General features: G+C 40.3%; 1 protein-coding gene across 2 annotated transcripts; it reads left to right on the forward strand.

Moving 5' to 3' along the window:
- The first annotated feature begins 4228 nt into the window (after nt 1–4228).
- Nucleotides 4229–15901, forward strand: LOC124259781. Of its 2 annotated transcripts, none has more exons than XM_046693985.1 (6): nt 4229–4397; nt 10516–10619; nt 12707–12817; nt 13534–13692; nt 13821–13915; nt 14300–15901. In XM_046693985.1, exons 2-6 carry the CDS (start codon nt 10539–10541, stop codon nt 14322–14324), a joined length of 471 nt encoding a protein of 156 aa, XP_046549941.1. In that variant the 5' UTR covers nt 4229–4397; nt 10516–10538; the 3' UTR covers nt 14325–15901. The 2 variants fall into 2 exon arrangements, with proteins under 2 accessions (XP_046549941.1, XP_046549942.1); XM_046693986.1 differs by having other exon boundaries at nt 13537–13692.
- The last annotated feature ends 304 nt before the right edge of the window (nt 15902–16205 follow it).

Genomic DNA, 16205 nt, shown 5'->3' on the forward strand with positions numbered 1-16205 from the left:
GTGTACAACACACGAAAGAACCTGTAGTGTACAACACACTAAAGAATCTGTAGTGTACAACACACTAAACAAGCTGTAGTGTACAACACACTAAACAAGCTATAGTGTACAACACACTAAAGAATCTGTAGTGTACAACACACTAAACAAGCTGTAGTGTACAGCACACTAAACAAGCTGTAGTGTACAGCACACTAAACAAGCTGTAGTGTACAACACACTAAACAGGCTGTAGTGTACTGCACACTAAACAAGCTGTAGTGGATAACACTAAATAAGCTGTAGTGTATAACACTAAACAAGCTGTGGTGTATAACACTAAACAAGCTATAGTGTATAACACACTAAACAAGCTGTAGTGTATAACACACTAAACAAGCTGTAGTGTACAGCACGCTAAACAAGCTGTAGTATATAACACTAAACAAGCTGTAGTGTACAGCACACTAAACAAGCTGTAGTGTACAGCACACTAAACAAGCTGTAGTGTACAGCACACTAAACAGGCTGTAGTGTACAGCACACTAAACATGCTGTAGTTTATAACAATAAACAATCTGTAGTGTATAACACACTAAACAAGCTGTAGTGTATAACACACTAAACAAGCTGTAGTGTATAACACTAAACAAGCTGTAGTGTACAGCACACTAAAGAATATGTAGTGTACAACACACTAAACAAGCTGTAGTGTACAACAAACTAAGCAAGCTGTAGTGTACAACACACAAAACAAGCTGTAGTGTTCAACACACTTAACAAGCTCTATTGTACAACACACTAAACAAGCTATAGCGTACAACACACTAAACAAGCTGTAGTGCACAACACACTAAGGAACCTGTAGTGTACAACACACTAAACAAGCTGTAGTGTATAACACACTAAACAAGCTGTAGTGTACAACACACTAAAGGACATGTAGTGTACAACACACTAAAGAATCTGTAGTGTACAACACACTAAAGAATCTGTAGTGTACAACACACTAAACAACCTGTAGTGTATAACACTAAACAAGCTGCAGTGTACAACACACTAAAGAACCTGTAGTGTACAACACACTAAAGAATCTGTAGTGTACAACACACTAAAGAATCTGTAGTGTACAACACACTAAACAAGCTGTAGTGTATAACAGTAAACAAGCTGTAGTGTACAACACACTAAACAAGCTATAGTGTACAACACACTAAACAAGCTGTAGTGTATAACACTAAAGAATCTGTAGTGGATAACACTAAACAAGCTGTAGTGTATAACACTAAACAAGCTGTGGTGTATAACACTTAACAAACTATAGCGTACAACACACTAAACAAGCTGTAGTGCACAACACACTAAGGAACCTGTAGTGTACAACACACTAAACAAGCTGTAGTGTATAACACACTAAACAGGCTGTAGTGTACAACACACTAAAGGACATGTAGTGTACAACACACTAAAGAATCTGTAATGTACAGCACACTAAACAAGCTGTAGTGTACAGCACACTAAACAAGCTGTAGTGTATAACAATAAACAAGCTGTAGTGTATAACACACTAAAGAACCTGTAGTGTATAACACACTAAACAAGCTGTAGTGTATAACACACTAAACAAGCTGTAGTGTACAGCACACTAAACAAGCTGTAGTGTACAGCACACTAAACAAGCTGTAGTGTATAACAATAAACAAGCTGTAGTGTATAACACACTAAAGAACCTGTAGTGTATAACACACTAAACAAGCTGTAGTGTATAACACACTAAACAAGCTGTAGTGTACAGCACACTAAACAAGCTGTAGTGTACTGCACACTAAACAAGCTGTAGTGTATAACAATAAACAAGCTGTAGTGTATAACACACTAAACAAGCTGTAGTGTATAACACACTAAACAAGCTGTAGTGTATAACACTAAACAAGCTGTAGTGTACAGCACACTAAAGAATATGTAGTGTACAACACACTAAACAAGCTGTAGTGTATTACACTAAATATATTTGTATTGCTGTAGTGCATAGTTTCCAGATGTTTCCCTGGATGCCCAATTGATGTAACTTGTAAAATAGACCATCGTGCCATGTTCTGTCAAATGCTTTTTGTTATCTAAAAAGGCAGCATATACTGTAGAGTTTCTCTCAATGTAATATTTGGTACTTTCAATAAGAGCAAAAACCCTCATAACTGCGCCATGTTCCTTTCTAAATCCAAATTGGAGTATATCAGGGAAATAAGGATTATTTTCAAGTAATTTAGTTTCTATACGTTTAAGTAATAGCTTCTCAAAAAGTTTTCCAAGGCATGACGTTAGAGTAATTCCCCTATAGTTTCGGGGATCGGATATTTCCTTTTTACCTTTATAGATTGGAATGACCATACCAAGTCTATAAGTAAAAGGCACATAGCGAAATTTAATTATTTTGTTAAAGAGGTCACAAAGGTGTGTAATGAGACACTGCCCCCCGTGGATAATGTGCTCATTTGTAATGTTATCTGGGCCTCGAGATTTGTGTTTGCACAGAGATTTGACAGTCTCTCGTACCTCGTTATCTGTAAGATCCCTTTCCAGTCCTTCATCGATTAAATAGTCATCTAATGCTTCAATAACTGCAACCCTCTGACATATTTCATCTTTAAATTCATCATCAAACATCTGTGAGGTGTGTGGCTGAGCTAAGTCCGAGTAATATTTACTCCACAGTCTACATATACCAGCAGGTGTTGATTCATTTTCATTATCATAGTTAAGTGTGGTTATAACATCAGTTGTGGATCTTTGTTTTCTGACAGTTTTGTAAAAGGTATTGATATCAAGTTTAGCTGCATGTTCAATATCAGTCAAAATCCCACGCTTTTTAGATCTTTTAGATTTTCAATGCAGACGTCTAAAGTTTGACTTTTCAGTTTTATATGATAATTATACATTCGAGTCGTCACTTCTGGGCTTACCACTGTTAACCCATGCTCTACGAGCAACTCTCATACGGTAGTGGGCATTATCTAAACCATCCTGTTTCCAGTATTGCTTTCGATAAGGCGTGAATGTACTTTGTGGGATACATTTACAGCTGGCCTGTATAAGGCCGTTAGTAATAATCTGACAATGGTTTTCTATAACTTGACAATGGTCAGTTGTAGATTGTGTGCTTGGGTGATATACAAAACTGAGATATTTTTCTATTTCATACTCAAACATATCTAAGTTGTCCCTGTTAGCTCTGTTCCATTTTGGGACTTTAGGGTTTTTGTTAAAATCATCACGGCGTAGGACGTGTTCTGAAAGGGACAAAAGACAAGGAAAGTATAACCCAAGGAGCCAGTTGTAACATATTACACACCAAACCAGCTGTACTGTATCTCACAACAAATTGTAATGTGTAACCAGCCAGTTGTAACATATCATAATGTATAATACACCAAACCAACTGGCATGTATGTATATATATTATAAGACTAAGCGTCACCCTGACATCGCTGCAATCAAGTTGTAAAGTCGTGGTCCAGACGCTCACACCAATGTGTAACTCTCACAGTCAGGCTCAATGTTTCTACTTGGGTTATTGTGGACACAGACCCCTCGTGGTCCATCCGAGGCTCACACCAATGTGTAACTCTCACAGTCAGGCTCCATGTTTCTACTTGGGTTATTGTGGACACCGACCCCTCGTGGTCCATCCGAGGCTCACACCAATGTGTAACTCTCACAGTCAGGCTCCATGTTTCTACTTGGGTTATTGTGGACACCGACCCCTCGTGGTCCTTCAGACGCTCACACCAATGACAGTCAGGCTCAATGTTTCTACTTGGGTTATTGTGGACACCGACCCCTCGTGGTCCTTCAGACGCTCATACCAATGTGTAACTCACACATTCAGGCTCAATGTTTCTACTTGGGTTATTATCCCTGCTGAGGGTCACTTAATCCAATAAGCGCGGATAATGACGTCATCTACTCTATAGTCTTTATTGTACAAGTGTAGTTCATTGACTTTTGAAGACTCCCCTCGGAGATCTAGACGTGATCTAACGGGTAACACGAAGACTGACATTACAAGTGTGTCAGTATGACAGAACAGCACTGTGAACATGGTGAATGTCCAACTGCTTGAATCACTGCACACCAATGCTCCTGTATAGTCCCTTACATAAAACGCAACAACTACAAGTACATCCTGCTTGCATATATGGAACGAGCTATAAGACACATGCAACCACTGCATTTGTGGATCTACCGAGGTTTATAAGCCTGTCAACATGCAGAACAGAAGACCAGTCCTTGTGTTGGATGGCTCGGGTCGGACCGTTCTATGAACAACATTTGAAATTTGGAGACGGAGAAATCTGAGAGTTGTACTTATCTGGCTTTTAGATAAGTAATGTCGTGGCTTGCTCTCCGAATATAATAAGGTACAGTTCTCGTAATAATATGAACATTGTTTTCAATATGGTGACTTGTAAAGTACATTGCGCACAGTGTACAAAGAGGATACTACCCTCGGTTTCGTTACATACCTTCTAAACGGAAGCAGTGCACTCCCTACGGTATCTGAACGAGTTTGGTATCATTTTAATATGCCAGTGCCATATATATCATATGTGCACGTGTGCACATATCACCTTTGCCTAACAACCATTGATTCTGTATTTCGTCGTCTCTGACATTATTAAATAATGGAACGTAACATCAATTAACAGGGCCGTCTTGCTTACCGAGTTTTACTGTACAAATGTAAATAAATATAATGGATTATAAAGAAATTATTACACTCGCCAGGGATCGTCCATCTCTCTCTTACGTTTGTATATAGCTTTGTCGTCAGTGACACATTGCGTACAGTACACATATGATGACCTTCTGTATCTAGGGTTACGTTAGTGACACATTGTGTACAGTACACATATGATGTATTGTATGCGGAGTGTGCGTTAGTGACACATTGTGTACAGTACACATATGATGACCTTCTGCATGTAGAGTGTACGTTAGTGAGACATTCTCTACAGTACACACATGATGACCTTCTGAATGTAGAGAGTAGGCTAGTTACATATTGTGTACAGTACACATATGATGACCTTCTGCATGCAGATTTTGCGTCAGTGAGACATTGTCGCCAGGGATGACGTGTACGTTAGTGACAATATGTCTACAGTACACATATGATGACATTCTGTATGTAAAGTGTATGTTAGTAAGACATTATGTAGAGTACACATATTGTGACCTGCAGTATGAATAGTGTACGTTAGTGAGACATTGTGTACAGTACACACATGATGATCTTCTGTATGTAGAGGGTACGTTAGTGACACATTGTGCACAGTTCACATATGATGTCCTTCTGTATGTAGGGTTACGTTAATAACACATTATGTACAGTACACATATGATGACCTTCTGTATGTGGGGTTACGTTAGTGACACATTGCGTACAGTTCACATATGATGACCTTCTGTATGTACAGTGTACTTTAGTGACACATTGTGTACAGTTCACATATGATGTCCTTCTGCATGTAGGGTTACACTAGTGACACATTGTGTACAGTACACATATGATGACCTTCTGTATCTAGAGTGTACGTTAGTGACACATTGTGTACAGTACACATATGACGTCCTTCTGTATGTAGGGTTATGTTAGTGACACATTGTGTACATTACACATATGATGACATTCTGTATGTACAGTGTACGTTAGGGACACATTGTGTACAGTACACATGTGATGACCTTCTGAGTGTGGAGTGAACATTAGTTACACATTGTGTACAGTACACGTATGATGTCCTTCTGTATGTAGGGTTAAGTTAGTGACACATTGTGTACAGTACACATATGATGACATTCTGTATGTACAGTGTACGTTAGGGACACATTGTGTACAGTACACATATGATGACCTTCTGTATCTAGAGTGTACGTTAGTGACACATTGTGTACAGTACACATATTACGACCTTCTTTATGTAGGGTTATGTTAGTGACACATTGTGTACATTACGCATATGATGACATTTTGTATGTAGAGTTACGTTAGTGACACATTGTGTACAGTGCACATGTGATTACCTTCTGTATGTGGGGTTACGTTAGTGACACATTATGTACAGTACACATTTGATGAACTTCTGTATGTAGGGTTACGTTAGTGACACATTGCATACAGTACACATTTGATGACATTCTGTATGTAGAGTGTACGTTAGTGACACATTGTGTACAGTACACATATGATGACCTGAGTGTGGAGTGAACGTTAGTTACACATTGTGTACAGTACACATATGACGTCCTTCTGTATGTGGGGTTAAGTTAGTGACACATTGTGTACAGTTGACATATGATGACCTGAGTGTGGAGTGAACGTTAGTTACACATTGTGTACAGTACACATATGACGTCCTTCTGTATGTGGGGTTAAGTTAGTGACACATTGTGTACAGTTGACATATGATGACCTGAGTGTGGAGTGAACGTTAGTTACACATTGTGTACAGTACACATATGACGTCCTTCTGTATGTGGGGTTAAGTTAGTGACACATTGTGTACAGTTGACATATGATGACATTCTGTATGTAGAGTGTAAGGTAGTGACACATTGTGTACAGTTCACATATGATGTCCTTCTGTATGTAGGGCTGCGTTAGTGACGCATTGTGTACAGTACACATATGATGTCCTTCTGTATGTAGGGTTAAGTTAGTGACACATTGTGTACAGTACACATATGATAACCTTCTGTATCTAGGGTAACGTTAGTGACACATTCTGTACAGTTCACATATGATGTCCTTCTGTATGTAGGGCTGCGTTAGTGACGCATTGTGTACAGTACACATATGATGTCCTTCTGTATGTAGGGTTACGTTAGTGTCACATTGTGTACAGTACACATATGATGTCCTTCTGTATGTAGGGTTAAGTTAGTGACACATTGTGTACAGTACACATATGATAACCTTCTGTATCTAGGGTAACGTTAGTGACACATTCTGTACAGTTCACATATGATGTCCTTCTGTATGTAGGGTTACGTTAGTGACACATTGCATACAGTACACATATGATGACCTTCTGTATCTAGAGTGTACGTTAGTGACACATTGTGTACAGTACACATATGACGTCCTTCTGTATGTGGGGTTAAGTTAGTGACACATTGTGTAAAGTACACATATGATGACATTCTGTATGTACAGTGTACGTTAGTGACACATTATGTACAGTTCACATATGATGACCTTCTGTATGTAGAGTGTAAGGTAGTGACACAATGTGTACAGTGCACATATGATGTCCTTCTGTATGTAAGGTTACGTTAGTGACACATTGTGTACAGTACACATATGATGGCCTTCTGTGTCTAGGGTTAAGTTAGTGACGCATTGTGTACAGTACAAATGTGATGACCTTCTGTATGTAGGGCTACGTTAGTGACACATTGTGTACAGTACACATATGATGTCCTTCTGTATGTAGGGTTACGTTAGTGACACATTGCGTTCAGTAGACATATGATGTCCTTCTGTATGTAGAGTGTACGTTAGTGACACGTTGTGTACAGTTCACATACGAATACCTCGTGTATGTGCAGCGTACGTTAGCGACACATTGTGGACAGTACACAGATGATAACCTTCTGTATGTACAGTGTACGTTAGTGACACATTATTTACAGTACACATATTATGACCTTCTGCATGTGGGGTTACGTTAGTGACGCATTGTGTAGAGTACACGCATGATGACCTTCTGTATGTAGGGTTAAGTTAGTGACACATTGTGTACAGTACACATATTATGACCTGTATGTAGGGTTACGTTAGTGACGCATTGTGTACAGTACACACATGATGACCTTGGGTATGTAGTGTTAAGTTAGTGACACATTGTGTACAGTACACATATGGTGACCTTATGTATGTAGAGTGTACGTTAGTGTCAGATTGTGTACAGTACACATATGATGTCCTTCTGTATGTAGGGTTACACTAGTTACACATTGTGTACAGTACACATACGATGTCCTTCTGTATGTAGGGTTACGTTAGTGACACATTGTGTACAGTACACATGTGATGACCTTCTGTGTGTGGAGTGTACGTTAGATACACATTGTGTACAGTACACATATGACGTCCTTCTTTACGTACAGTGTACGTTAGTGACACATTGTGTACAGTACACTTATGATGACCTTCCGTATGTAGAGTGTAAGGTAGGGACACATTGTGTACAGTACACATATGATGACTTTCGGTATGTAGGGTTACGTTAGTGACACATTGTGTACAGTACACATATGATGACATTCTGTATGTAGAGTGTACGTTAGTGACACAGTGTGTACAGTTCACATATGATGACCTTCTGTATGTAGAGTGAACGTTAGTGACACTTTGTGTACAGCACACATATGATGACCTTTTGTATGTAGAGTGTACGTTAGGGACACATTGTGTACAGTGCATATATGATGACCTTCTGTATGAAGAGTGTACGTTAGTGACACATTGTGTACAGTACACATATGACGTCCTTCTTTATGTATAGTGTACGTTAGTGACACATTGTGTACAGTACACATATGATGACCTTCTGTATGTAGAGTGTAAGGTAGGGACACATTGTGTACAGTACACATATGATGACTTTCGGTATGCAGGGTTACGTTAGTGACACATTGTGTACAGTACACATATGATGACCTTCTGTATGTAGAGTGTACGTTAGTGACACATTGTGTACAGTTCACATATGATGACCTTCTGTTTGTAGACTGTAGAGTGAGCGTTGGTGACACTTTGTGTACAGTACACATATGATGACCTTTTGTATGTAGAGTGTACGTTACTGACACATTGTGTACAGTGCATATATCATGACCTTCTGTATGTAGAGTGTACATTAGAGATACATTGCGTACAGAACACATATGATGACCTTCTGTATGTAGAGTGTACATTAGAGACACATTGCGTACAGAACACATATGATGACCTTCTGTATGTGAAGTGTGCGATAGGGGAATCGTGTGTACAGTACACATATGATGACCTTCTGTATGTAGAGTGTACGTTATTGACACATTATGTACAGTGCACATATGATGACCTTCTGTATGTAGTGTTACGTTAGTGACACATTGTGTACAGTGCACATATGATAACCTTCTGTATATAGGTTTATGTTAGTGACACATTGTGTACAGTACACATATGATGCCCTTGTGTATGTAGGGTTACATTAGTGACACCTTATCTACAGGATACATATGATGACCTTCTGTATGTAGGTTTACGTTAGTGACACATTGTCTACAGTACACATAAGATGTCCTTCTGTATGTAGAGCGTGCGTCAGTTATTTATTGTCTACAGTACACACATGATGACCTTCTGTATGTAGAGTGTACGTTAGTGACACATTGTCTACAGTACACATAAGATGTCCTGTATGTAGAGTGTGCGTCAGTTATTTATTGTCTACTGTACACATATGATGACCTTCTGTATGTGGAGTGTACGTTATGTATCCATTGTGTACAGTACACATATGATTACCTTCTGAATGTAGGGTTACGTTAGTGAGATATTGTGTACAGTACTCACATGGTGACCTTATGTGTGTAGAAGCTCCTGTTTTCGGTGTTATCATCAAACAGTTATATATATTGTCCCACGATATACCGAAGAAGCGGGCATTCACGAAAATGGGTTTTAGTGGTTGTACGGTCAATGACCATCATGCTAAAACACAGCTTGGTTGGCTGCATATCAAAGCAAAGGGTTTAAACATTTTGGTTACGCTTATGATCCTGCAGACTGTTTGTATGTTTTGCATCATGAGAAATTTAACCGAATCAAGTGTGCAAGCAAGTTTCTCAAAAAAGAAAGACGGACACGAAGGCAGATCCTTTACAAACAAAGACAGTCAAGCTATAGCTTATAGCTTCCCCATTTTCAAAAACACTCACACGTTATTTCATTAGCATATGGTTTAGCCAACAGTCCTAAATACATTTACTTCGGTACACAGGCACGTGAACGTCTTTCTGCACTCAGTCGAAATGATGAAATACATCAATATAAAGCAAAGTTGCTTTTTCACCACCATGTGTGTGATGTGCTGGTTTGGTAAAAGTGAACAGTTCATAGGTGTGATGTACTTCTAGTTTAGTGTCTCTCCAACACGAATGATAGGTTTGCATACATACATCGTCAGCCTTTCTTTACCAGAGCAAGTAGTTGACGTATGCGCGCAAGGCAACAACAGCTTGTACAGTGTTCTTTATATCGTGAAATGTGACTGCGGGTGATGTGTCATTGTCCCGTCAGTTGACACAAACCACCAACTATGTTGACGCTGAAATGTAGTGTGACTATTTTATTCACGTCAGGCAAGCTGTTCACGTCTCAGTGGTTAACCAAGTTCCACCATTTTTTTATTTTTTCGAATAAATTTTGGGCACGTTGGCTTAGACAGTATTGACTCGCCTATGTGATTGCTATCACCGCAGAAGACGACGACAGCAGCGGCAGCATGTACCTTAACCACTACAACAGGTCCTCCTCGTTCCCCAGCATACTGATCCAGTATGACACGCCACGTCTCGCTAAACAGGTGAGAACATATGAACAGCAATGATTTCTAAACAGACACTTCAATACACAGATACATCAGGTGAAATCACACAGAAGGCTTTTGACAATCTCAGTGGGATACACAGACACCTCAGGTGAAATCACACAGAAAGCTTTCACAGTCTCAGGTGAAATCACACAGAAGGCTTTCACAGTCTCAGTGGGATACACAGACACCTCAGGTGAAATCACACAGAAGGCTTTCACAGTCTCAGTGACATACACAGACACCTCGGGTGAAATCACACAGAAAGCTTTCACAGTCTCAGTGGGATACACAGACACCTCAGGTGAAATCACACAGAAGGCTTTCACAGTCTCAGTGACATACACAGACACCTCAGGTGAAATCACACAGAAAGCTTTCACAGTCTCAGTGGGATACACAGACACCTCAGGTGAAATCACACAGAAGGCTTTCACAGTCTCAGTGACATACACAGACACCTCGGGTGAAATCACACAGAAGGCTTTCACAGTCTCAGTGACATACACAGACACCTCAGGTGAAATCACACGGAAGGCTTTCACAGTCTCAGTGGGATACACAGACACCTCGGGTGAAATCACACAGAAGGCTTTCACAGCCTCAGTGGGATACACAGACACCTCGGGTGAAATCACACAGAAGGCTTTCACAGTCTCAGTGACATACACAAACACCTCAGGTAAAATCACACAGAAGGCTTTCACAGTCTCAGTGGGATACACAGACACCTCAGGTGAAATCACACAGAAAGCTTTCACAGTCTCATTGGGATACACAGACACCTCAGGTGAAATCACACAGAAAGCTTTCACAGTCTCAGTGGGATACACAGACACCTCAGGTGAAATCACACAGAAGGCTTTCACAGTCTCAGTGACATACACAGACACCTCAGGTGAAATCACACAGAAAGCTTTCACAGTCTCAGTGACATACACAGACACCTCAGGTGAAATCACACAGAAAGCTTTCACAGTCTCAGTGACATACACAAGCACCTCAGGTGAAATCGCACAGAAAGCTTTCACAGTCTCAGTGACATACACAAGCACCTCAGGTAAAATCACACAGAAGGCTTTCACAGTCTCAGTGGGATACACAGACACCTCAGGTGAAATCACACAGAAAGCTTTCACAGTCTCATTGGGATACACAGACACCTCAGGTGAAATCACACAGAAAGCTTTCACAGTCTCAGTGGGATACACAGACACCTCAGGTGAAATCACACAGAAGGCTTTCACAGTCTCAGTGACATACACAGACACCTCAGGTGAAATCACACAGAAAGCTTTCACAGTCTCAGTGACATACACAGACACCTCAGGTGAAATCACACAGAAAGCTTTCACAGTCTCAGTGACATACACAAGCACCTCAGGTGAAATCGCACAGAAAGCTTTCACAGTCTCAGTGACATACACAAGCACCTCAGGTGAAATCGCACAGAAAGCTTTCACAGTCTCAGTGACATACACAAGCACCTCAGGTGAAATCACACAGAAAGCTTTCACAGTCTCAGTGGGATAAAAGGTCAGTTCAAGTGACGTTAGATGTGAGGCTTTCACAGTCTCAGAGACAGGGTTTCACAGAATTAGTGACATACACAAACACCTCAGATGAAATGACATGGAAGGCTTTCACAGTCTCAGTGGCATGCAAGGACATTATCTGTTCTTCCGGATTGGAAACAAAATGCGAAATACTTTCATCGGAGAAGCCCTCAATTCATGACTTACATTACAAAGTCTAACGTCGAGGTAAAGATGGGTAATTCACATATTTTACTGACACTTCTATTAATATCTTAACGTGGCATATACAGTCTTACTAAAAAATGCAAACTGAATATGGGCGCCATGTTTAATGATGTATAATGTCAACAGTCAATCTTAGCTTTACAGACGCAGTCTTTGGGTGGATTGTATCAGAAAATCGCCATCAGAAGTTCTCTTAAACGTTCTAGTATGTACCTTGTGTAAAGATTCCCAGATTTCAACTGATCTCTAGACGTGTGAGTATTATGTTGAACAGTTATGGTCTGTCACATAGGGATGACTTTACGTTTATGTACGTAGGTGCACTGGTCACGTCGAACCAAGGAGGAGGAACGAAGTAAGGGAATAAGACAGAGCGGAGATGATCTGGACAGACTAGAGAACATAGTGGAGAAGAAAGGGAGAACGGAGGTAAGAGAGCAGTGGGGTAATAATAACAATAATATATGTATTTCTATAGCGCATATATTCACACAGCAGTATGCTCTGTGCGCTACTCAGACAAGGTGAATGTAGGAGAAATGTCTTTTGAAAGAGACAAGTCTTTAGATTATTGTTTAAGGAAGGCACGGTTTCAGCTATTTTGAGGGATGTAGGCAGCTCATTCCATAAGGTTGAGAATATCACATTGCAGTATTGCAGAGATAAAGTGTGATTATAGAGACTGAAGGTAGATGGGAGTAATGTAACATCCCTGAGAGAGGAACAGCTATATGAAGGAAAGGTTAGGTTAGGAGACAGAAAAGGTAAACGTCCGAGGTTAAGGATGGGAGCCAGTTGGTACACCACTGCACAAAGCTGTATTCTAAGGTGAAAAGGACCGGAAAGGGTATCCATTATATAATTCAATCACAGACATTTGTCCAGACAAGTACAAGCCGACAGACAAGGCACATCCGCACGCACACACGCACGCGCGCGCGCGCACACACACACACACACACACACACACGTAGACTTAATGCGACTGTCGTCTCGACAACATTTGAAGATTCTTTGTAAAAAGAATTCATATCAAATGGCTTAATTGCAAACACTCAGTGTTATCACTTTAATGTTCAATATGACACGTACAACCGACAATGTATCGGCCTCATACGAATAAGCTAAGATATTACGTCACCCAGCAGATGCGGGCCCTGAAACTTGAAGCGATTGCGAGGGAACAGCTAGCCAGGTATGACAGCTATATCCAGCGGCTCAACGACAAGGTGGCCCGACAGAGGGCGGAGATGAGACGCCGCACAGAGGAGACTGAGACCCGGATCCTGGCACAGGAGCAACAGGTACAACTTCCCTTGTATGTAAAGCCAATGGCAGCTTCTGACGACAGCTGGATATGTCTACAGCCATTTTGAGCAGCTTTACCGTGAGGTTTCGTGTCTCTGGGTAATTCTTAGCCACGTTGTTTCAGCGACGACGTGAACGGAAAGCCAGGAAAACACAACCTCTCCCTCCAATAAACAACCCTGACCATTTCAAGAAATATCCAAAACAAAATTTGGCAAGGTCAGTAACAAAATTGTCCAACTGTGTTTTTGTTGATTACATCTTAATATGGCTCTGTATTAATGATGTCTTTAAGAATTAAAAGGCAGAATATACATGTAAAATATAGTTTGTCGATATTGTTGCGTTAGCCGGGGTCTTCAATTGATAACACTTTTGTGTTTCAACGGGTTTATTGATGACGACTGTCAACAAGCCATAATGATTTGACATTGTTTTATATCTCGTACGTAATCTGTTTTTGCCTGTTGAAGTTGTTTGTTCATTACATTGTTTTATTAATACATGATTATGTTTAACTCTGTATGGAGTGCAATATTTCCGCCCGACAGGGTGTTGTTTTTGTTAAATACAATGTAGTGTATTCATGCTTCTTACACGTAGACCGTGCTCCTCGGAGACGTCTTGAAAAGGAAGGGCTTCCTGCGCTGTCAGGAGGAAGTGGATCGGTTCTGGCACACTAATATGATCGGCCACAACGTAGGTCAGCACTCATCTGCCTAGTCCCTGCACTACTGCCCATTGATATGGCTTCTGCAACACAGGAATCGGATACCCCATGCGGACGACGCTGTCTTCCTTCGCCTGTAATCAAAGATATGTTCCAGCCTGCCTCGTTTATTTTACATCCATGCGCTGGATCACCGGCTGCTAAAGACCAAGGGAAGTACCTGCAGAGAGGTACATGGGTGTCTCCTGGTACTGTGTCATTACGTCCGACAAAATACTTGAGTGAGTGAGTGAGTTCAGATTTCTCGTCACATCGGGGTATTTCAGCCTTTTAGGGACTGAAACAAGTTATGCATTCATCACAGACGAATCCAGGATATGAAATACGTAGAGCAGTAAAAGCATCAAGAATATCAAGATATACAGCATTATAATCTGAAATGTAGACAATACAATATATAACAGGCTATATATCGCAAACAAGTGAAGGTAGATCACCATACTAAGGACAGTAATCACTTACATTACTTTTCCTTCCTGCATGGACCCTAGCTAGATTTACACCGTCACTTCATCCGTTGGCGTTGTGCTATTTATCTATTTACAAAATATATTTATCCAAAATTTTCAAACAATTGAATTTCTTTTAACAAATCAATAATTAAATAACAACTAACATTACCAAAACGATCCTTGACTGTTTTCACGGTGAAATGTTTCCCCCTTGTCATGGACAAAATCAACACAGTCAATCAGAACATGCTTGAACACGTGATTCTTTCATCGCAGGGGATGCAAAATAGCGGATTCTCACCTTTCACATAAGTATTCAGGTGTATATCGTGGATGGCCAATACGGCATCGTCGCATAATGATTTCGTCTAACCTGGACTAACAACCCATGTAGGTGTAACCGATAGTTGGTTTAACTTCATGTCATTTATTGACACCTACTTGAGTGTCCCACTTGTTTTGTATTAAATCTCTAATGCAACATCTAATTATTGGTTTATAATCTGTGTAGGGGATGGTAAGTGGTGTCACAGATTGGTCAATCTCAAGATGACATGTGATATGTAATATACAATAATAGTATTCTTTAGAATATAGTTACTGTAATAGATTCACATGCTTTAGAACACAATCATTTAAGAACAGAGCCAACTCATTTTCATTGGCAAGTGTCTGCAGACACACCGATGTCATGAGTATGCGCCTCTGAATGTATGAACATACTAGTTTTTTACGTTGGTACGCATAGTTGGGATGTAGACGTGCAGACAATACACGAACATAACATACATACAGTATATTCGCAAGAGGGAATACCGACAGCTAGATATTAGTTAATTGGTACTTGTCGCAAAGCTACGTTAGAGTCATGACATTATACCTTACACCTAACATATTTAGTTTGAAGCGAGCAGCGTAAGAAATGTCTTACCTTAAAGAAGGGTGTTGAGTTGTCGGCGTTTATTAGGCGGAGGCAGAGTGAGGCAGGCATCACGACAGCCGTTAATACAATTCAAGCCTTTATTAATAATTGTTTTTATTATTTACATACATGTTTTACATAACGCACCCTGTGACGCAAGGTTAACACATGTATATAACAAATACAACATATCTCCCACGGGATGTCTCCACAACACCTCTACTTCAAGGTAAAGAATCTGCGGAATGAGTGGTCGGTATGAACAATAGTTTCCATGGTATCTCCGAGTGTGTTAAGTAGCAAGTGAAATGCGTTGGCAACCCCTGCAGATAGGTGTACTGGGTCCCAGTGACATGCGTGGTGTCATCCATCCACTGTTATAACGACATGATGGTGACTGAAACG

This window comes from Haliotis rubra, unplaced genomic scaffold (genome assembly GCF_003918875.1).
Source record: "Haliotis rubra isolate DU_JTF1 unplaced genomic scaffold, ASM391887v1 Scf736, whole genome shotgun sequence".
In the NCBI taxonomy this organism is placed as follows: domain Eukaryota; kingdom Metazoa; phylum Mollusca; class Gastropoda; order Lepetellida; family Haliotidae; genus Haliotis; species Haliotis rubra.